Genomic DNA, 23,756 nt, shown 5'->3' on the forward strand with positions numbered 1-23,756 from the left:
ATCTTCATCTTAGAAGTGACATTTTGTTTTAAAATTGTTATCCTCTAGGTTCTGCAAATTGGAAGCTTGTTTTCCAAACCTTTACATTTTTGAGGCTGTAAGAAACAGATTCAAATTAATATCAGTGCTTCTTATGCTCCTGGCCACGTGATATGGCTTCCACAAGGGAGTGGAAGGTAAAGAAAGACCAGTTTCCTTGCATGACCCAAGATGACAACAAAATCTTCCTTTTTCTTGCTGAGACACACAGATGCAGGAGACGCATGTCATCTGTGGAAAGCCTCTGTGATTTCCAGCGTGGCTGCCCTGCCACTTGAGATGACGGTTTGTGCACCTGCTCATTCATTCACGCGTCAGTGGAACATCTACTGAGGGCCAGGCACTGCTCTGTGTGGGGGACGACAATGGTGGCAACAAGAGACAGACGTCCCTGTCCTCATGGAGGTCACATTCTGGTGGGGGAGGCACATCGGTAAAGTATATCGTACATTAGGTGGTGAGAAAAGCTCCGAGGGAACGAAGCAGAGGTGGGGTTCAGGGAGCGGCGGGGTAAGAATGGAGAACTGGAGTTTAGATGAAGTGGTCCCGGGAGGCGAAAGTGGCATCCGAAGAAAGCACTGGAGGGAGTAACTGGTATCTCATCTCCACCTCCAGGTCATTCTGCTCTCTTTCCGTCTCCTCTGCCAGGCACTCTGGCGTAAAAATAACTGCTCCCTTCCCAGTTACCAGAAGGAAACAATAGGTCGGAGTTGTCTGTGCATGTGACAGGGGGATTGGAGAGGTTTGATTAATTTGAAGGGAGCACAACTGGGTTATTGCATTTGGGTTGGAATCTACAAATTCCTATTCCTCCTACTCTGGAGCCTGTTGCAAGAGACCGAGTTTGCAGCCCTGTGTCTTTGGTAGGCTGTGCTCCTTCTATCAAAGTATAAACGGGCTGCCTTTGGTCCCTGCTGAAGACCAAATGCATTTATTTTTATTGAAAAGTCTTTAAAAGCAGTAAGATACCATTCTTCCCTTCACCAAAATATTATTAATCAGGGATGACTTTAATTTCTCTATGAGGTAGTGGTTTTCCAGCCCACGTGAGTATAATCTTTTCTCACACTGACTCTATTGTCATTGCTTTGTCTTCATTAAAACATGGATTCTGCCAGAAGAGTGTGCAAGATGTGAAAAAGAGGACATATATATTATAAACATATATCTATATTTTTAGAATATATAGGAAATATATATACTATACATAGGAGATATATATATAAAATACAGGATATATATACACACACATAATATAGGAGATACATATAACATAGAGGGGCTACACACACACACACACACACACACACACACACACAGTGTGTGTGTGTATCAGTCAAGACCGAACAAGAGGCTAAAGGTATATTTACATGTGTGCCCACTCTTGGCAAATGCCTCCATACTTTAAGTTTTACAGGTTTATATTTCACTTAAATGTCCGAAAGCTTGTTTTAGTTTTCAGATGATCAAAGAATTTGGTTGCAACCACACTAACTCAGGCACCTATTGAGTGAATCACTTAGATCCATCTTTTCAACAAAAGAAACAATTGAGGAGGTTTTAGAAGTAACCATAAAAAGCCTCTTCAGGAGTTCCCGTCGTGGCGCAGTGGTTAACGAATCCGACTAGGAACCATGAGGTTGCGGGTTCGATCCCTGACCTTGCTCAGTGGGTTAAGGATCTGGCATTGCCGTGAGCTGTGGTGTACGTTGCAGACTCAGCTCCGATCCCGCGTTGCTGTGGCTCTGGTATAGGCCGGCGGCTATAGCTCCAATTGGACCCCTAGCCTGGGAACCTCCATATGCTGCGAGAGCAGCCTGAGAAATGGCAAAAAAAGACCAGAAAAAAGCCTTTTCATGTGTACATGGCACATGGTTGGCTAACTCTTCAGGAGTCAGAGTACCAGGGAGCAATTGTCACCTGATGGCACAGCACTCAGAGGGGGAGCTGAAACAGTCCACACTTCCCATTAGAAGCCACACCTGCTCCCCATGTTCAGGCACGTGTTCTTATTCAACAGGCCCTGTGACAACAGGTGACACAACGGCCCTCAGGGCACAGGGGGCTACAGAAGAAGGAACTTGGGCTTTGGACCCATCTTTGGACCCATCTTTGGCATGGATGATCTATATGAATACTGGCCATTTATTCAACTGTGAAGAGAAGATGATAGCACTCGCGTCTCCCAGGACCCTCGTGCCGGTTTCATCAGTGACCGTACACACTCGTCACAGTGTGAGTTTACACCCCCGCAGAGTGTGCACAAAAAGAAGGCACCTGATAGGTTAATGGCAGCTGCCACGAAATGTGAGCGAGGTTCGCAAGCATGTCAGCGGGCCTGGCACCTGCACGGGCACATCTCAGTGGGTAGAAGGGAGACCTGGCACGGTGCTTTCAGAGTGCATGATGAAGCCATTGTTCTCACCCCTACATCTCTGTCTCCCTCTCCCTTTGGAAAACACAGCTCCAAATGGCCTAAAGGAACCTGAACTAATAAGCGATACTGTTTCCAAGCAGAGCCTCCCTCCCCAGCCCCTCTGGGAGATAACTGACATCCTGAAGCCCCTGCTGCATGGCCAGTGACCCCACTCAAGAACGCCTGCTTCTCCTCTGGGCCAACCCTGAACATCCAGGGGGCTACGGATGCTACCATGCTAATTTTTCTCCGAAAGCCCTCCTCGGAGGCCTATCTCCATGAAATTTATCTGAGCTTTTCATATTGTATGTTCTGCCCAGGTTTTAAGAACCTCTGGAACTGACTTGCCAAGATCAAATTCTCATCTGTGGGTAGACGTGTTCTCTCCCACATCATGTCCCCTGGGTCATCTGAATTACTCGCTCTCGTTCTCAGACCTCTGGGTTCGCTGTCTTGGCAGCACCCAGCTCATCGCTTGCTCTGTTCCCGCAGCATCAAGCAATGTGGCCAAAAGGAACCGGATCCACCACCAGCAATCAGGAAGAAAAGGGACAGAGAGAGAGGAGAGAGAGAGAGAAAGGGAGAGGAGGCAGACACAAGAACCCTGAAGGTACAGGCTGAACTCAGAGGGGAGTTCAAGTTCATGTTTGTGTGTGTGTTGCCTATTTTTCCCACTCACTGAGACATGTGTTGTCCTTGAAGAAATTCAGAAATTTCAAGCACTCCTCCAGGTCGTTTCCACTGTTGCTGCAGTCGCACCAGGGGGCCACGCTGAGGCTACTAGAGTCTATGTAGTTGGGGGTCATGACTGTCCCTGAAAGAGTAAAAACAAGGTGTTTTAGTCTCGTGTGGTGACACAAACTTTGCCGTAGCCTACAAAGAAACAAATGTTCCTCTGACGGCGGAGGCACCGTGGATAATTACAAAACATTGTGTTTGCTGAGTGGGAAATTATGTTAAGCAGTGCGTTTTCTTGGCAATTTATCTTAAGCACATAAAATAATTTACACATTTACTTAGGAAAAAAAATCTAACAGAACTCCTTGAGCTGCACTTTGGGTATTTTTCTCTGCACACACGGTATGGATGCCATGGAGTAGGAGAGAATTAACTTAGAATGCATGAGGTGCCAAATCCCTTGCATTTTCCTGAAAATGTCATTAATCTTCATAAATAGACAGAGCTGGTTTTTACATATGTTAAAAATCCTTTTAGGACTTCGCATCCGCTTCCCTCGGAAGCAAATGGCTCCTTCAGACGGCCATGGGGAAGCTGAGGAGCTATCCTTACATCCTGAAGGTATGTCAGGGGGCCTCGGCTCACCAGACTCTCAACTGGTTTAAATAAAGTCTTCTAAGTTGTGACAGAACTGGAAATAAACAGTGGAAGTTCTCTAAGCCGATGGCTCCTAGAGTATTGTCTCAATAGTCCTCAAAAGTCCCCAAAGCAACGCTGGGTGGTCTCTCTTGCCTTCATCTTCCCAGATTCACTGTTTTTCTGATGAGCTCTCTACTGACACAAACAAACAATGCATTTATACTTAACACGACCCAAATGTCTTCTCCTGGGTGGCTCACACCAGGCAATGCCTACTCATGCCAAGGAGCCTTCTGTTTTTATATACTTTGTGGAAGTAAGAAGTCATAGGCAGTCCTGTGAGCCACAGGATATATTTGATTCAGAAATAGAAAAAAAAAAAATTCTTCCCAAGCTCTATTGGGTCAAGGGCATATCTTCTTTGCCCTACATTCCTTGCTGACTTGAACTAAATAGTGTCCCATTATACCTTGGGATAAACGCTTCAACCCACAGCAGAGAGCAGCTACTAACTTGGGGTGAGAAAGGCACGGCCACCCCCAAACACTGAGGGAAGAGGTTAGAGTATGTCTATGAAGTGCCCACTGTATGCTTGGCACCATAATGGATCCTGGACCTTCAGAAGAAGTAGAAACAAGATTTGTCCTGAAAGAAGTTAGAACCCAGTGACCCGTGTGGAGGGAAAGATCTGGACCCAAGAGAGAAATAAACTTGGGTCCACGCAATGCATTGTCTGGACCAGCGATTCCCTTGAATAATGAGGATTTCATCATCTCAGCAGGTACCAGTTTGCCAAACTAGAAACACCTGGCAGCCCTGCACCTTGGCCCTTCATGGGGGAGCTTAATGACCGTGTGAGCCCAGAGGGTCCGGACTAAGGTGTTAAGAGCGATTCCATTGGGAGTGGGACTCTAGATTCTTATTACCGTCTCCTTTGGGTTTGTTTCTCCGTATTTTTTTTTGTCTTTTTGTCTTTTGTTGTTGTTGTTGTTGTTGCTATTTCTTGGGCCGCTCCCGCAGCATATGGGGGTTCCCAGGCTAGGGGTTGAATCGGAGCTGTAGCCACCAGCCTACGCCAGAGCCACAGCAACACGGGATCCGAGCCGCGTCTGCAACCTACACCACAGCTCACGGCAATGCCGGATCGTTAACCCACTGAGCAAGGGCAGGGACCGAACCCGCAACCTCATGGTTCCTAGTCGGATTCGTTAACCACTGCGCCACGACAGGAACTCCCTGTTTCTCCGTATTTTTAAAAACTCTTTGCAATGGGCACGCCTTAATTGCTTCTGTTATTTCTTAAACCTCTAATTCCATAGTTGATAAGCAATCCTTACTCAGGACCGCTTTATGTACGAAAAGAGGGTGAGTGCAAATTTGGAGTACTGATGGAAGGAAAGCTCATGGGATGTATTGTGAGAATGGCCAATAACTGGTGAGAGCCCACGAAATGTCGGGACAAGTGAGCAGGCACCTGCTATCTCCCTGTGTTAAGTATAGTCAGTGATTTTCCCCAATGGTTCTTGCTGAAGACACTCTGGTGACAAAGCCTGTGGCCTGTGCTGTCACTCTTGGTGGGATGGCCTTCCTGCCTGGTGACATGCCTGGTGCTGGCAGGTGCTCACACCCTGGCTGAGCATCTGGCTTCTGACAACCGTGGTTTTCCCCAGCCTTCCCCATGTGCTCCTTCTCACATGGCACCTGGGCATCTCCCTTCCTCCTGCTGCCCTGTTTACCCCTGGGCACAGATTCCTCTCACTTCTGTCCCACTCCCAGCTCACTGGTGCCTTATCTCATCGCACTGCTCTCCTGAATGCCAAGAACCTGGTTCTTCTAAGGCCTCCAGTCTTCAAAGACAGAAAAGATGGTTCTGCTCTGTCTGTTCTCCAGGGAAAAAATTAGGCGAAATCCCCCTTACTCACCAGAAGCTGCATTTTTACCCAGACTATGCACGGTGAACCGAATGCCTGGGATTCAGGGATTTTCTTTCCAAAGGGCCATTTCTGGGAAACAGTCTTTCTGATTTCCCCAGACTGAATGACTTCCAAGTTCCCTAATTCAATTCACTGGGTTTGACTTGCTCTCTTCTTCCACAACCATGCCCCCCCACCCCTTTTTGTTCTTTGTGGCCAGTTCTTCGAGGTGCTTCCCAGTTCTTCACACTTGCTGCCTTCCAGCTCTTTAATAATCCCTGCTTCCTGCCTTTGCGCTTGCATTATCCTCTTTCCTCTAGTCCCCCTTTTAAGCGGCGAGAAAGGGCCCAACGTGGCAAGGCAGGCACAGGGGGATACTAGGAGGTTTTTACATCCAGAGTTAGTGGCAGCCACCCGGGGTCTGAGCATTTGTGAGCCAGACTTTCCTCCCATCCCACTTCTCCCCGGTCTTACCAATAAGCCCAGAGTAGGCGAGAAGGCAGTCGGCGTAGTTTTCCTTTAGACAGCTGCTGACAGACCTTGACTCCGGCTGGCAGTTGGTAAAAAAATCCGCCAGGCGAGATCTGCAAGAAAGTGGGGGTGGGGAATGTGCTTGAGAATATCCACAGCTTCTGGATGGACACAATTTTTCTGTATTTCTCTCTTGAGAGGCCTTTCCCACCGCCCCACCCCCCCAAACACAGAAAATGTGAACTCTTAAAATATTAGCATTCTCTGTTATACAACCCCCAGCCATCCCCTCGCCCACCTGGGTCTGCTTCTTTGCAGAGAAGTCTTCAGGGCCTATAACTGGAGAAATCTAGAGGCTTTGAAGTTTCCATTCAATATTTATTTCTGACCAGACTTATTTGCATCTTTAGGAAATACGCCTCTCTGCACACTCACCGGAGGTCCACACTGGGAAAATATTTACTTTATACAGAAACATGTTCCTGGCATCAAAATAGGATCCTACAGCCCATCTGCTCCCGTAATTTCTAGTGGCTTAAAAAATACACGTATCTGTCTCCTAAGTCATCTGTCACCTGCCACCCCCCAGGTGGCGGGGGGGGGGGGGAGTGATTCACTCCATCCAAGTGACGCCGAGAAGAGGCTGGCCTTTCCAGAACTGAAGGGAAAGCCCAAAGGGACAGGGTGATGCTGACTCTGGGTGCGATCTCCCTGTCTGTTGGGGTGTAGGAAGTCCACCGGTCCAAGGTCAGCCTCTGTCTGCAGTTTGGGAAGCCTCCAGGGGCCAGCACATTCCACCCAGGGCTTCTGATGGTGGTGACACTGCAGCAGTGGAGAGGAGACACAGACAGCACGGGCTCGGGGGCGGGGTGGGGCAAGGGCTCTTTGTGGCCGACTGGCTGTTTTTCAATCTGAAGAGGATATTGTTGGAGAAATCCTGAATGAGAGCTGGGCCACCTCTGAGGTCATCTGAGCAGACAACAGCCCTGTTTCTCTGTGAAGAACACAATGGACTTCGAGAGAATTTAAATTATCTGGCAATTATGGGAGACAATAGATGGCTGTCTTAGCTTTCTTCCCTTTAGTTCACTCGAGTCGGCAGCCGGCACACTCAGGGCTGTTTTTACTTCTTTTCCCCCAAGAAACGGTAATTACTTAGCACACTTAATGATATAAACAAGTCTGCATGGATGGGGCTAGCCAAGCGAGGCAGGATGGGTGGAGACGGCAGAGGTTTGCAGAAGGCCTGCAGGAAGCGCATTCTCTCTTTCCTATAACTTTACCTGGAAGGGGATTAAAAGGCCTGCTGACATCATCTGAGCTCACAGCACACGGCAAAGTCTGCATAGTGTGTGTGTGGGCTTGGTCTCTCCTTGAACCCTTGTCAATAAGGCATGTCTGAGCCTCCCTATCCGTGCCCATCTGTACGATCTGTACACTCCTCCGTATGTCCTGTGCCAGGTTCCATCGCTATGAATCCCCGGGGCAGGTGCTGGAGCTCTGCTTTATTTTCTTTGCACAGCACCTGATGCTCCTCAGACAGGCCCTTTAGCACGCTTCCCAAGCCGGGCGATGTGCTTCAGCTAAGTGGCTTGGCAAAGTCCTTCCAACCAGGCTCGTGCTCGCGCCTGTGCGTGTGTGCCTGGATCGCTCCCACGGTCTGAGCCTAGCTGGGGTTTGCTGACTCTAGCTGAACACAATGAAGGGCATAAAACCTGGTCATTTTCAGTGGCCTGGTTAAAGGATTTATTTTTCGGAGGAAATCCCTAAAGGTGACTCAGGCTTACGCGACTGGCACCAAAGGCATCCAGCTTGGATGGAGTGTTAATTTCAGAAGAATTTTCCTGGTCGTGAAAGTTAATGATCTCATGGCACTGGGCATCTAACTTTGCAGAGGCCAACTGTGGTTCAGGCAGCTGGGGCTCCAGCTCTGCACACACCCCGATCGGCTTGGCTCTCTGACCTGGCAGCTCCTGTGCTCCCAGACGTCCCCCCCACCCCGACCCTTCGAGATAGACGAAAGGTCACACTGTCTCTGAGTCTCCTGTTTTCGTGTAGCCTCTCGAGCTGACGGTGGAGTGAACGGCACCGAGATGCGGATTACTATCCTCCAGCGCGAGGCTAATGCCACCAGGCTCATTTTGCTTAACAACCTCAGAATTGACTCACAATTGGACTCTGGAATGAAAGGCTAATTGAGTCAGTCTGCTGCAGAGAACATAACTCTGATTGGGAGGATAAAACCAGCTATACTGCTCTGAGCATCACCCCAGACAGGCTGGTTTTTGAGAGAAGATTGTCAGCCCACATTCCAGTCCTAAGACAAAAACCAGCCCGGGGAACGGAAAGAGGTTCAAAATAACTGTGAGCACCTGCAGTGTGGTTCAAACACTCACGTGCTCCTGGTTCCTTCACCTCCGACCCACCTTCCCTCTGCCATTTATATCTGGAGACAGGATGGCCACTTTATGAGATTCACATATTAAAGAAAAACTGAAGGCAGAAAGAGGTTTATATGATGGTATGCCAGGGCCAGCTCATTACTGGGCAGACTGGTACATTTTCATGAATTTTGCGAGTTAGTTACCATCACAGTGGCAGCTTGAACGTGGCCTTGGTGGGACACGATGTAGCCAGTCACACGGAGGTGTGGGGTCTCAGGAGTCGAGCCCCAACACTTCCAGGATAGGCCTCCTCTCCCATCTCAACTACCTTTGCATCAAATGAAATGGGAAATGGTGTCATAAATGGACCTGCCATCTCCAGTATCCACCAAGGAAAGAAAACAGTCCTCCCCAAAGGTCTTCCCATCCCAACGCAGTCCTCTGCAATCTCTTAAAGCAATGTGTGCAACAAGCAGGTGTACTGACAAAGCAGCTGACTTCTTGTCCATTCCATTCACTGAAGGACGGGTCAAGTGCTTGTGAGATAACATCGAATAAGCTCCCTATCCCCAAACTCAAATAACCTGCCATCAAGAAGCCAAGAAAAACAAGTAAAAAGCGTATACTACTACAGTGGCTAGTTCTTCACGACAGGTAAGAAAAGCTGCTAATAAAAATGACACGACACCAATGAAGTCTTTATATATATATATACTTTTTCCTGACCCCTCTGATAAGGTGGGGGCTGTTACTTTATTATCCTAATTTATCAGAGGAGGAAACCACACCTTAGCCAGTTAGACTAGTGTCAAACAGTGAGTAGCAGCACCAGGATTGAAAACCACACATTCTGTTCCTACAACTTAAGCTTTTAACGCAACAGAAGCTGGTTTCAGAGAGGGTGTAATGGTGAGGCTGAGGCTGGAGGGACAGGTAGGATCGTTCAGGTCAAAGGTGGAAGAAGGTAGTCCGGGCAGAAGGAAGCAGCACACACATGATAAAGTAACCAACCCCATTCATAATAATCCTCCGGTGACAAGTGTGGGGTGTTGGTCCCTGCCAGGCACTGACTCCGTGTTTGACAGGTATTCACCGATTTCATTTTCTTTCATCACCATCTTAGTAGATGATACTAAGCCCCATGTAACAGATGAAGACACTGAGGCAAAATAACTCCTCCCAGGTTGCAGGGTTACACAGTGGTGCAAGTTCACAGGGACTCGAGAGCCGGAGAGCATCTTCAAGCACCACACCTAACACAGGTGTCATCCAGAACGTGTCAGCTGTTCACGTGGGATGGCCAGGTCACAGAAGGCATGTGGTGGGTGACAGAAGAAGGTGCTGGCAAGATCATGAAGGGCCTTGGATGACCTCAGAGTTTGTATCTTATCCTAAAAGTAGTGGGAGTGGGAGCCACTGCAGGGGTATTGCTAGAATGGGAGTCAAGACTGCAAACAGGAAGGGGCAGAATCAGGGCAGGAACAGCTCAGGAGACAGTGGAGAGAGTGTGGAGGGGGACACGGGAGAGGACAGTCTGCAAGGAAGATGGTGACGTGGGGCGTGGTGGTGCCAAGTTCATGGTGCCAATGGGAGCAAAGCATCCAGCAGACGGTTGGAGCCCCAGAGCCTGGGCACCTGCTATCCCTCCAGCCCCAGCATCCCCAGCTACCTCCTTGCACAGGCTCTCCAGCCCACCCCGGGTTCCGGATCACACTGTCACCCTTCTCAATGGCTTCCCCTGCCTGGGCTGTGTGATCCGAACAAGGAGCTTACATGTTCAGGGTGGGATTAACAAAGAAATTCCACAATTGCATTTCTTCTGGAGACATGAAATCTCCATGACGACAGCAGAGAAACCTGATTGTTTTTCTCTGAGAAAATGAAAAGAAAACGAATAGGCACTAATGCAGAAATGTATCTCCTCCGAAAGAGAAATTTCCCACCCTTAAAGAGGAGAAAAACGCCGGCAAATGCCAAGTTGGCCTTAGGAAATCTGCCGAAGAGAAAACAGTGGTTTAGGCAGAAAATACCGTATTAAAGGAAGCATGCTGCTAACTGGAAATAGAAAAATGATTATGATGATAAAATCGAGGCGTGTTCTTCTCAAACAGCAGATGGTCTTTTGACAGTGGGGGGAAAGCCGTTTCCCTACTCTTTCTGTTAACACTTTTAGGAAAAAATAGTGTTACAGTGAACAGGTAAAAACCATACCAGTACTACCCAGTTTAACTCATCCTGGATGAGTCTAATCCTTTAATTTTTTTTTTCCCCCAGGGCAAATTCCATACTTGGACACAAGCCGTGTGGTTGGTGGAACGGAGCCCTGGACCGAGAGGACTCTGAGATCTTGAACAACGTCCAGGCTCTGACACTAATTAACCAGAGTTCCTGAATATGTTGCTTAACTACTTAGCGCTTGGATTTCCCACCCCTTCAGTGTGTTGGATACTCAAGGCTACTTGGGAAAAAAAAAATTGTTTTCTGAGCATTATTATTATTTTCATCTTTGATTTCATTCTGCCATGACACATCATTTCAGGGTCAAGGCATTTGGATTCCTTCGAGTTAAGGAGCCCAGATCTTTCTCATGGGTCCCTTTCATCTCACCAACAACAAAGCTGAAGGCGGAAGAGGTTAAGGTCTCACGCATTGTCACATGGCAAGTGGTGGCAGAGGGCCTTCACTCGAAGAGGAATCGCCAACTGCCTGTGACAGCCCTGGAAGGGAAAAGTGAGGTGGGTATTGGACTTGAATGTCCCCAGAGTTTATTTAATTCATCAAGTGTATAATTGCCCTGCCCCTCTCACTGTCTAACCAGCTTGTTCTTCAGAGTCTCCTTCTTAAGCTTCTTAACTCTGCCCAGGAGGAGGATGTGTCTGTCAAAGAACCAGGTGCCCCTTTATTAAGAAGCCTTGGGGACAACACCACTGCCCGTGCAGGTCTGCAACTCGGGTCAACCCAGCAAAAACTCAGAACCTTGGAAGAGGATCCATTTATTAATCTGCTCATATAAGAAATCGCTGGCATTTTGCTCTGCACCTAACATGAACATTAGGGCTTTAAAGTCTTAGTTTTCAATTCAAGCCACTTAATTTCTGAAAGATTTCTCACTGGGTCACTTAAAGGAGCCAAATATGGGAGGCCTGAAAGTGACACGCACCTGTTTCCAATCCCAGTTGTACCTTCCAGGGTCAAACACCTTAGCCAAGCATTTACCTTCTCCAATCCTTGGTTTCCTCACCTGGACAATGGGGCCAATGGTATCTAGAATTACTTTAAGTGGCTGCTGTGACACCTAAGTGACAATTACATAAAGCACTTCGCTCAGAACCTAGAATACACATTGTCCAATACATTTTTACTCCCCATACCTTCACCTTGTCCCCCCAATTTCTGGTCCATTCTGATGTGAAGCCCTGGCAACAAAAACATCCAACAAGCTCAACACAGAGAAGCACACATCTCCGCCTATCTTCTGCTGGCCCCGAGAGTACATACAGGCAGACCTCAGATATCTCAGGTTTGGTTCCAGACTGCTGCCATAAAGCGAACATCGCAATGAAGCAAGTCGCATGAGTTTTCTGGTTTCCCAGTGCATATGTCAATTTTGCTTACTGCAGTCTGTTAACTGAGTAGTAACTTTACGTCTAAAAAAGCACATAGCTTAATTAGAACACTTTATTGCGAAAAATGCCAAAATAATTACAATAATAACCTCAAAGACCACTGTCACGAATATAATAATGAAAATTTAAATATTATAAGAATTACCAAAACATGACACAGAGACATAAAGTGAGCAAATACTGCTGGAAAAACCATGCCAACAGACTTGTTCAATACAAGGTTGCACAAACCTTCAATGTGTACAAAACACAGTCTCTGTGACGTGCAATGAAATGAGGTATGCCTGTACCTAGAACAGGCTCATCTGTGTAAGCGAGGGCAGTAAGTCTGACCAAAACAAATTTGACAAGTCTGAAGCCAGGAATCCTGAGGTGTTACTTAAAACCCCTTAGTCCTATGAGCACATAGAATAAAGGCATTTTAAGATAAGCTGATTTTTTCCTGGGGGGCTTAGGGAAAAAAGGACATATTTTTTTAAATGACTGCATATCAGTAAGTTTGCTAATACTGCTAATCTCTTATGCAGAATAAAATCAATTAGATGAACATGCTGCCCATATCAGCCCCAGGATGACAAAGCAAGAGCCCTGGAATGGTAATTTTCTGGAACAGTGACACAAAACAGATTTTTCCTCTTTCTGTTTTTAGAAAATTACCTTAGCCTTTCTTCTCCAGCAGCCTGCTGGAGAGCACATCTGGAAAGCATCCTTCAGCAAATCAGACCTATGCTAAATACATCTCGCAGGGGGTGTTTTCTCGCCTTGCTGTTCCCCACTTTGGACCATACATTCTAGCTTCCCAAAGCAAAGGCTGGGTATTTGCCAGGGGTAGGCTGCAAAGCTGGGGGGGCTCAGGCTGTCCTTCAGAAAGCCTGGGTCCGCCCACTGCCTGGGAACAAATGTGATCTCCTGTCTGGAGCAAAGGTCCTGGGGCAGGTTCACATGCCCTGGGCACAGATGCCCAAAGCTCCTGTGTGCCTCAGCCCCTTATGGTGGGTGCCTCCTTCAGATGTGACGATGAAGCCTCAGCTAACTGATGCGCTCCTCGGTGACTTCACAAGATCGCAGCCCGTGTTGTTGGGAAAGGGAGCCATGAGCTCCGAGAAGCCTTCAAGACTTGCCTAGTGCTTCTGTTTCCTGGGACAGGAAGGGCCCTGTGATCAAGTACCAATCCCTGCTCAGCCTCATCCAGTTTCCTTTTTTTTTTTTTTTAAGGGCTGTACTCACAGCATATGGAGTCCAACCAGAGCTGCAGCTGGCCTATACCACAGCCACAACAATTCGAGCTCTGAGTCGCATCAGAGACCTACACCAGAGCTTGCCCCTTAACACACCGAGCAAGGCCAGGGATTGAACCCACATCCTCATGAATACTAGTGGGATTCTTAACCCGCTGAGCCACAATAAGAAGTCCCCCATCCAGATTCTTTGGAAGGTTACAGCTCATTTAATCAACCACCCTACACCTGCAACCCTTACCCTGGGGAGGCCCTGGTCATGGTTGCTCATCTGGCTCCTTGGCCAAGCAACTTGGCAGTTCCTGACCTAGCATGTGAGTCACAGGAGGCTGTGGTCACTGCCTTCTGAGCTCGACCCACAGGAAGGAGTGCAGGGAATGCAGGTAGAGCCCAGCATGGTTCTTTCTAGCCCATGCGTCCTGCCTGGGGTCTATCTCTAAGGGTGAGGGAAGCAGGTGGCAGGGCAGAGATGTGATGCCTTCTTAGCCTTTCTGATCCCATCAAACTGCAGCAGCCCCCTAAGGGAAGTCCAGGTCAGCATCAGATCAATCTCAGCATCCCTCACGAAGCCACCTTGCATGAACACTGACAGCCATCAATCAACATCTGCAGAGCGGATGACAGGCCTTGATAGCTAATCTCTGCATGGCAAATCTGAAACGTAAGTTATATAAGTTGGCAAGGAAGCCATTCAGACCTAGAAGAGGCTCTTCGCAGCCCCTGATGGGATGCTCCAGAGCTGCCCTTCAACTGGGACTCCTCCCCGCCCCGCTCTCAGTCAATTTCTCCAATACCCACACTGACGGCCATGCTCTAAGCAGACTCTAAGTCATAAAGGGAGCCCAGAAACGTCACAAACAACCCAATGCCGCATTGTCAAGTCAAATAAGGTTGTTTTGTGTTATCTGTGCTACAGCACGTCCACGAGTGCAGAAAACCTAGCTTTGGTGGTACTCTCTTTCACAGGAAGAAACTGAAGGGAGAAAAGAAACTGGGAGTTTTCCTGGATGATGAAATTATCATTAAGCTCTCAGATATCCCACAGCTATCTGTGACAAAGATGCCAAAACTCTTTAAGAAAAAATCTTATCCATTAAGTTTCTTATGCCTCTGGAGGAAAACTTTAGTAATCAGTTTGGGTGACTTTTGGCCACTAGCAGAAAGAGAAAGCTAGATAGTCAATCCAGCCTCCACCAGTAGAACCACACCTGAAAACTCCAGACCCACTAGGTGCGAACTGACTTCATGTAGAATTTTGTAGGCACGTTCACCTTCAGGAATGAATTATAGAAGCCACCTTTCATTCATTCTGGAAACTAAGAAGTTCCACACCAACCGCTCAGGAACCCAGGGCAGCAAAGGTCACTCACCATGGTTTCATTTATGCTCACTCTTGCTCAGAAAGACTTTTGAGATGCATTCAGATGTAGCTTTTCTCCCTTCCTTCCTTCCTTCCTTTTTTTTTGCTTTTTAGGGCCAAACATGTGGCACATGGAAGTTCCCAGACTAGGGGTCGAAACAGAACTGCAGCTTCTGGCCTATGCCACAGCCACAACGACTTGGGATCCGAGCTGCATCTGCACCACAGCTTGCTACAACGCCAGATCCTTAACACACTGAGCGAGGCCGGGGATTGAACCTGCATCCTCATGGATACTAGTCGGATTCATTATTGCTGAGCCACAACAGCAACTCTCGTTCACATGCAGCTTTGATGCAAAAGAATAAATGTAAAAATTAGTGCAGGTATTGAGGGCCATAGAAAGATAAGACAGAGATAGTGGTGTGATCAGTACAAAATGCACACATACCCCTGGCTACATGAAAGCTGAATACTTGGCTCTGTGCTTTCTGGAAAACACTGGGAAGAGGAGGGCGGGAGTAGGTAGTTCCACAGTATATGATACACCAAAAATTAAAAACAAGACAGATGCTCAGAAGAAAAACTACCGTGGGAGGCAGAACAAGGGCCCACGAAGATGGTATACTCTAGACCTTGGAATCTGAGACCTAAGAATACATCTCCTGACATATGACTGTAGAGCCTTTGGTAATAGCACCTTTGTCAGTGCGATGAACGTCGTGGGTCTTGAGGTGGGGAGAGTAGCCTGGATTATTGAGAGGGACCCAATGAAATCACAAGGGTCTTTAAAAATAGAAGACGGAGGCAGATGAGGAGGTCAGAGGGATATAACGTGAGAAAGACTGGACCGGCTCATTTGGAAGACGGATGGAGGGGCTGGAAGCCCAGGAATGAGGACAAAGGCGAGAAAGTGCATTTGCCTCCGGAGCCTCCAGAAGGAGCCCAGCCCTGCGGATGCCCTGATTTCGGCTCCGTGAGACCCACGTAGTACTTCTGACCTCCGGAACTGTAAGAAAATAGATCTGTGTTATTTAAAGCCACCCCATTTGTAGTGATTTGTTACAGTAGCAACAGAAAACTAAAACACTGTGAAAAAGCAATATTCAGTAAAGGTTTTGCATTTAGGAATTTGAAAATGGGCCAGGATTTAAATCTCAATTCAACCACTTACTCACCATGACATTTTGGGCAAGGACCTCAACTTTCCCGAAGCTTCATTTACTCTGGTTGAACGACAGTGAGCCCTTCCAAGGGTTACTGAAGGACTATGGGTACCTGGCACCTACCACCTGTGTACAGCTGTTCCAGATTCCTAGAGGAGGATGGGACTCATCAGTGCTGTTGTTTCCTGTTCTGCTCTGACCCTGAGACCTTGATGAAGCCCTAGAGTAGAGAGGACCACACGGCTATTTCCCTTAGAATCCATCTCCTAATAACTTGGCAGCTGAAATGCTTTGTCCTGAGGTCACTGATCCACCTGTCCAAAGTCGGCATGGGCTCGATAAATTCACAATTAACATCAGGCTTATTCCTTCCATGAGGACCAAAGACAGATTTCTCCTGTGAGTCCTCGACATTTCCAAACAGAGACGTGTGCTTTAGGGGCCAATGGGATCACACCCATGGAAGCAGGTCAAGGCAGTCCTACAGGTCGCCACTTGGGATCCCCATACAGTATTTTCTGCTGGCCTGGCTGGCATCAGGCCTGTGTAAATTTAAGGAGGTGCCATCTGTACCCTCAGAAGGAAATATCACACCGTGATGTTTATGGCCGGAGAAACTGAACTCGGATTGCTTTAGGGAGACACAAGTAAATTCTAGAAACGATCCCAAATGCTGCCTGGCTGCCTTCCGTCAAATCTGGCTTCTTCAAGGGTTCCCAGAAGATGAAAAATTAAAATTGCACAGGCTCTCTTGACTTTACTAATTGGCCAAACTCCCGCCCCCCCATTCATTTGCCCCCATCCCCAAAGGACAGCCTTGTGCTGCTACCGGAGCCCCAAGCTCCAAGCTCTGCTGGGCTGAATGTTAATTTACCTTCCGCATAGCAAAGGAGCCCAGTTTCTGAGCCCTGGGAGGGCGTGGGGATGGGGAAGGCACATGGAGTCTGAAGGGCAACAGTCTGCACTTGCGCACACAGACTTTACGAGAAACACATGACAAGAAGATCTCCTATTAATCTTTAACAGGATTGCAGACTTCCTAAGAAAATTGTGTTCAACAGTGACTATACACCAGGTCATTTTTCTTCCAGGCAAGTTGTTTTAAGGTCAACAAAGACTCTGAGCTCAACAAACAACTTGTCCCTAATACCTTCCTTCCTCGATGGCGTACCACTGAGGAGACGGAATTGTACGGTTACACGTCAAAAGAATAAATCACTTATTCTACTGCCATCAGATGATAACTTCCCCCTTTTCAGACAATCCATAACTCTTCTTCGTAAGCCATTCTCAGGTTTAGCATTCTCCGGTAAAAAGCACCCTTCCACTCCACTCCAAACCCCACCGCCCCCACAAGCCCCAGTTTTTATGCTTTACCTAAAGCTCTAAGCCGAATTTAAAACTACATTCCTCCTCCCCCGACCCCCATCCACAGGGCAGAGAAGCTGATTTCCACGGTTTACTTAAGCCGTTTTCTAACGACCTGTCTTGTCGACTATTCCACCCCACCAGGTGATCTTAGAGGCTAGTTTTGACTCCGTCACAGTGCTCGCAAGGGTCTCCTCTGAGCCCTCCCTCCGCTCCCCTCCCTGGCTCTGGGCCCCACGAAGGGTGGCTTTGGCTTTTCTGCCCCCATCTCTCCTCCATCACTTTCTTTCGCACATCTTCTCTCTGAGGATAGACTATCTCCCTCGTGGGAAGACAAGCACCCAGGATTATGCTGGGCGGAAAGCAGAGGTCCAATAAATATTTGTTGAATGAGTGAATGAATGAATCCGAGTGCCCACACAATGGTTCCAATCACTTAGAGGCCCATACTCATCTTGGACATCTTGGTGTTACAGTCTCAGCACAGATGAGAAACTGCAGCCCACATCTAACTGCTCCAGACTCTGCTCTAACAACTACATTTACTTAGAACCATCGCTGTGCCTGGTGTTTCATAGGCCTGTGTCACTGAAGACGCCATCACCTAACCAGCCAGGTTAGTCGTCTTCTTCTTTTTTTTTTTTTTTTTGATTGTCTCTTTGCCTTTTCTAAGGCCGCTCCCTCGGCATATGGAGGTTCCCAGGCTCGGGGTCTAATGGGAGCTGTAGCTGCCGGCCTACACCACAGCCACAACAACGTGGGATCCGAGCCACGTCTGTGACCTACACCACAGCTCTCGGCAACACCGGATCCTTGACCCACTGAGCGAGGCCAGGGATCGAACCCGCAACCTCATGCTTCCTAGTCGGATTCGTTAACCACTGAGACACGACAGGAACTTTTACAGTGGGAGGGCCCTGGGGTCTGCAAAGGTCAACATCCAGCCAAAGTCATGGAGCCACTAAGAGATTGAGCCAGACTTTGAGAAGAAGACCACGTGTTCTCCAGCTCACACTCACCCCCATAGCAATGAAAGAAGAATGAACGTTTCCTCTTTTAATTTTAGTTCTTGGACTTGTGCTGCCATTTTAATGTGAAGCCAAAGTCTGATTTAGGGGGATTTAAGTGATCTTTTCTAGATCCAGTAAAGCATAATGGCAGAATTAGTGGGCATTCTTTTGCTTTAATAGTGCTTGCAGTTTGCAAACAGTAATATATCTATCGGTTGCTGCTGTCTGGTAAGGCCCAAGTGCTAGCCTACGACAGAGCTGTGTGCAGATGTCACCTTGGCCCAAGCCCCTCTCTCACCGAGCATCCCACCTCCCCAGGCTGTGAACATGGTCAAACCCAGTCAGGAAGTGAGGGGTGCAAAACGTGGTGCTCCCCAGACCCAGAAGGAGAAGCCAGCAGTCATCCCCCATCCTTTCCTGGCTGCAGGGACCACTCCCGAGGCTGGAGACAGGCGCCGCTGAGCAGGGACTGGCCTGGCTGGGACCATATCGTCTTCCTTACAAGAGCCCATGTGCCCATCCTAGAGAGCTGAGAGGTGCCAGGCACAGTGGGAAAAGGCACGAGCCCTGAAGCAGGACCCTGAGTTCCCATCCCAGGGACCCCTGCTGCTCTTCCATCTCTGCGTCTCCCCACTTTGGAAACACGAGCACTGACAGCAGGGCTGTGGGGAAGAGTGAGGCCCAGAATCCAGTGCCTGGCACAGAGATCAGGGCTCAGTGAAGCGGTGGATATGAGTGTTGCCATTACTACTCTCAGGGTGCTTTCAAGGCCAGCTCTCTCTCCAATCGCAGCCCCCTGAGGTGGTGTCTCCTCTGCCCGCCCCCCCCATGAAAGGATGCGGATGAAGGAACCAAGGGCATTCTCCAAGACCCTCAGCCAAGAGGGTCACAGCTTTAGCTGGGTTCTGGAGGCACCTGAGGCCAGCATACCCTGTCCCTGGGTGGACAAGGAACACCAAGCCTGGCTCCCTCAAGAGAGCGCTTTCCCACGTGGGTTGGGATAGAGTCCTGGGAACAGGCAGTACTTGGTAGCACCTCTTGCACATCCAGAAACCACCCTTTCCTGCTTTCCCTGAGCCTGGAGAGGATGGGGTGCAGCCTAGAGGGAGCCCGGGACCTGAGGCTTCTGGAGTGGACGTGTAAAGGTGCCTGAGCATCTAGGCGCCCAGGCCTGAGAGTGCTGCTTATCCAACATGGGCATGGGCCGCACCGGGTTCCACGAAGGTTCATGGGATACCAACCTTCCAGGGACCACAGTCACTAAGCACCTACAATGCAAGATGCTGTGTGTGAAGCGGTGGCCGTCATGGGGCAGGGACAAAGATGGAGATCCAGCCCTGGGGGAATTGTACCCACCTGCCCTCTCCTTTGACTAGCAATGAGCGAGGGGTGAGAGGGGCTGCACAGTTACTTGTACAGGTCAAGGTGCACAGAATCTCAGTGTCCTTGAATCTTGTGCATTTGTGTGTTCGGTGGATGTGCGGCATAGCTCCACTGCAGGAGCTGCCCGTCCCACATTCCCTCCTGACAACGCAAGATGCTTCCACTTGGAAAAAGCGACAAGGAGAGCAGAGTAAAGCCTGTCAGCTTCCCTTATTTGAATAGCTCAGGTCGAAGCTTGCTCCACGGGTCATTTTAGAAGGTGGATTTATATTCAAATAATTGCACTAAAACCCTCTGTTTTGCTTTGCATTTTTCAGGCCTAACGCAGCCAAGTGAATTCCAATCTCAGGCCAAGCTCAGCCTACAGACAACAGGCTGCCTACTTCCTCTGCACAGTGGGGGCAAGGTTCCGCCCTGCCGTGGGGCCGGCGGGGGCGGTAACTCAATAGATACATGTTGGCCGTGTCTCAGCATCCTTTGTCTCTGAGGAGCTATTACCAGGACAGCCCTTAGAGACCTTCACAGTGGATCTCACAGCCTCCAAATAGAGCCCAACCTCAGTGTGGCTCCGAAACTGTCCAGATGTGGTCTCCCCACGCTTCCACACTGGGCTAACAGCTCCCATCCCAACACAGCTGTGAGGCCCCTCCCAGGTGCCCCACTAAGTCTCAATGCCCCACAGGGCCGATGTAGCTGCCCACCCTTTCTCATCCTCAGCTTGCAGACCCCTAGGCAGGGTGAGACCCTCAACCTAGGTCACCGTAAGGCAGTGGCTCTCCAAGGGTGGACCCTGGGCCAACAGCAGCATCCCTGGGAATGCTCTTGAAACACCAATGACCAAGCCCACTCCAGACCTCAAGATCAGAAACGGACCCTGATGCAGGCTAAAGTTGGAGAACCTGGAAGAAGTCCTGAGCACCCTCTTCCTCCCAGGGCAGGGGGGCACTTATGCCCCGGGGTGACAGCTCACCCACCTCTGATGTTCTGGGCCCTACCAAGCACCTAGCACTCCAGTCTTACTGAGTCAGTGAATGCACCAACCACCCACCAGAACACTAAGCAGAAAGCAAGCTTTCTCAAACTGTATTTGCAGCTCAAAATATTTCAATTCAAATTTATGAACTTGGGAGTTCCCATCATGGCTCAGTGGTTAACGAATCCGACTAGGAACCATGAGGTTGCGGGTTCAATCCCTGGCCTTGCTCAGTGGGTTAAGGATCCGGTGTTGTTGTGAGCTATGGTGTAGGTCACAGGTGCGGCTAGGATCCCAAGTTGCTGTGGCTCTGGTGTAGTCCGGTAGCAACAGCTCCCATTAGACCCCTAGCCTGGGAACCTCCATATGCTGCGGGTGAGGCCCTAGAAAAGGCAAATAGATTTTTAAAAAAATTCTGAATTTGGAATATGAAAGAGGTGCTTCCCTTTTGCTTTTATCTATTTCCACAGGGAAGATTTCTAGCAGGACAATGCCAAGATCCTTTGCTGGAGTGAACATTCACAGAGATTCTCCCCAGGCCCCCATCCTAAGAAGTTTAGAGCTGTGAGATGGAGCCAGCAAACCCTCCAATAGGAATTCCAGCTGCTGGAAGAAGCTCAAACTGCCAGCTTCACCACACCTCTGATTCTAAAGGCTATCCCACTCCCGAGGTCTTCACAATCCTTTTGTTTTTGCCACGGCAAATGATGATGGAGTGGGGAGAGGGGCTGCACCTGAGACGGCCCTCATTCCAAGGACCACATGTTTATCTGTGACCCTCTCACCACGCCCAAACCTGAGAGAAAAGCGCTACCAAGTTTTGGACACAAAGTGTTTTGACACAACAGCCCCTTCAGCCTGCCTGAGCTGACTACGATGCTGAAACACTTTGGTGCCTAGAAACCAGAGGGCGTCTCGATGGGAAGCTCAGCAGCTTTCCGATTACCGGTACCCATTTCCACCTGGAAGGGCGGCAGCGCCGGCTCCCGCTCACCTCCCCCAGCCTCAGCATCGTGACCTGCTGTTGCTGAGCAGGTTGGGCTCGAGGCAGTCGCACACACCCCTAGGCTGTCTCACTTCAAGGAGACGGAAGGGATGCTCTTGCACACGCATCTTCTAGCCCAAGATTGCTCTGGCCCTAGTGCAGCATCAAGTGAGGTCCGGGGACCCTGGCAATCTCAGAGAGCCTTTAGGGTTCTTGGACTCAAAACTATTTTCCCAGCCATACTAAGTTCTGACTTCTCTTATTCACTTTCAGGCTCTCACGAGAGTACCATGGAGTTTTTCCAAAGGTCAGGTGATGTGGGAAACCACAAAAGTCTGAATGCCAAATCACATAGAAGAATCCAGGCGTCTTCCAGAAGACACTAAGTTTGCAAAAGTGTAAAACAATGCCAAGTTTCTCCCTACATTTTTTGGTTTGGAAAATACCGTGGTTTTTTTAAGTCAAAATAGGTTCCGTTATTTACAGTAACATGGGATGGGCATCTTGGTATTCTTTTTAAATGAAGTAATACAAATAGAAACATAGCTCCGGCTTTGGTTCCCAGTATGGGAAGTATAGATGGATTTAGCCCACATACACAAATGCCCTTTGCGGGTCTCAGTGATTTTAAGGATATAAAGGAGTTCTGAAACCAAAGTTTTAAAAATCACTGTTGTAACGAGAAGTGAAATATGTTTGGTGAGCAGCACTGAAGATCCATTTGACAAAATCCGAAGGTCTCTTCTTTAAAATTTTTGTTTTAAAACGAATACAGAAAGGGTAAAAAACAAAATCCAGCATTCAATTCCACACACCCTGAGTGTTCTAGGAAGCTTATGTGGCTGGTTTTCAAGAGACACGCACTTTGCACCAGAAGTGGGGTGCACAGCGGACAGAACCTGGGCTCCCCAGCCCGCGGCCCCTCTGGGCTTTCATTCCAGTGGCACTGCCTGGGCGACTGCAGAAGCTGCTCAGGATCACACCCCCTCATCTGTGAAGCGGGCGGTGAGGGGCGGGTGTTGCTGTGAAGTGCTCAGCACAGTGCCTGGCACACTGCAAATGTCACGTAAATGTTACCCTCTTCGTCATCATCTTCATCACCATGACTGTCACCCACACACTCCTACAATAATGTCCCTGGCTCTGCAGATTCTGGGATCCTGAGTCCTGCACAACGTGCCACCCTGCCCCGGTGGCTGCTGACTTCCTAACGGGATGAGCGGATGATTCAGGCGCAGAACCGCCCAGACAGGAGGAAGGTTCACATTCGGTGGCATTGAGTGAGTCAGTCAGTGACTGCCCTTTGCGGGATCGCAACGCCCCTGACTCAGATGCCAGCACCTCTAAGGACCTTTTATTCACGGTTACTCTGGGTCACAGAAGCAGCACGTGCCCCCAAGAGGCTGCCAGCGGTCCCCCCACAGCCTATTCAGTTGAAACAATAATGAATCTAGGAATCCGGGCCCAACAGAGTCGTGGCCAGCTTCAGCCACGTCTTACTGGGTATCTTTGTATGTTGACCATTGTCTGTTCTAGATAGAGATATTCTTGAGATGACACAGGCTCCAAACACCTCTGGACTTTGTCTACTCCCGACTCCACCCTCTGATTTTCCCTAATGGTACCAGACCTAAAAGATGGTGATGTTTACAGCTCAGCAACACAGCTTTCCCAGAACTGTGTTAGACTTTCCACAGGCCGATTCATGCTGTGGGTGACTACAAGTGTAAAGCAGTGAAAATCTACCTCCTTCACCCACAAATCCTACGGTAAAGGACTCTGCAGTTGGAGCAGGGGAAGGGGGAGGGATGGTGCTCTTGGAATCTCTCTCTCACTCTCTTTTTTTTTTTTTTTGCTTTTTAGAGACGCACCTGAGGCATATGGAAGTTCCCAGACTAGGAATCAAATCGGAGATTCAGCTGCCAGCCACAGCCACACAGGACCTGAGTTGCATCCGTGACCTACACTGCAGCTCACAGCAACGCCGGATCCTTAACCCAATGATCAAGGCCAGAGATCGAACCCACATCCTCATGGATATTAGCTGGGTTTGTTACCACTGAGCCACAACGAGAACCCCTGCATTTGGAATCTTAAGCTTTTTTGT

General features: G+C 48.8%; 1 protein-coding gene across 5 annotated transcripts in view; it reads right to left on the bottom strand.

Annotated features, from left to right (window-relative positions):
• GFRA1 (GDNF family receptor alpha 1) overlaps positions 1-23,756 on the bottom strand; it is a 217,902-nt gene that overhangs the window by 27,801 nt on the left and 166,345 nt on the right. For all 5 annotated transcript variants that reach the window (XM_047760706.1, XM_047760707.1, XM_047760705.1 and 2 more), the window contains 2 exons: positions 6,160-6,269; positions 3,135-3,269 (listed from right to left, as the gene is read on the bottom strand). In XM_047760706.1, coding sequence (XP_047616662.1) covers positions 3,135-3,269; positions 6,160-6,269 — 245 coding nt within the window. The remainder of the gene's footprint in view (positions 1-3,134; positions 3,270-6,159; positions 6,270-23,756) is intronic.

This window comes from Phacochoerus africanus, chromosome 15 (assembly GCF_016906955.1).
Source record: "Phacochoerus africanus isolate WHEZ1 chromosome 15, ROS_Pafr_v1, whole genome shotgun sequence".
Lineage (NCBI taxonomy): Eukaryota > Metazoa > Chordata > Mammalia > Artiodactyla > Suidae > Phacochoerus > Phacochoerus africanus.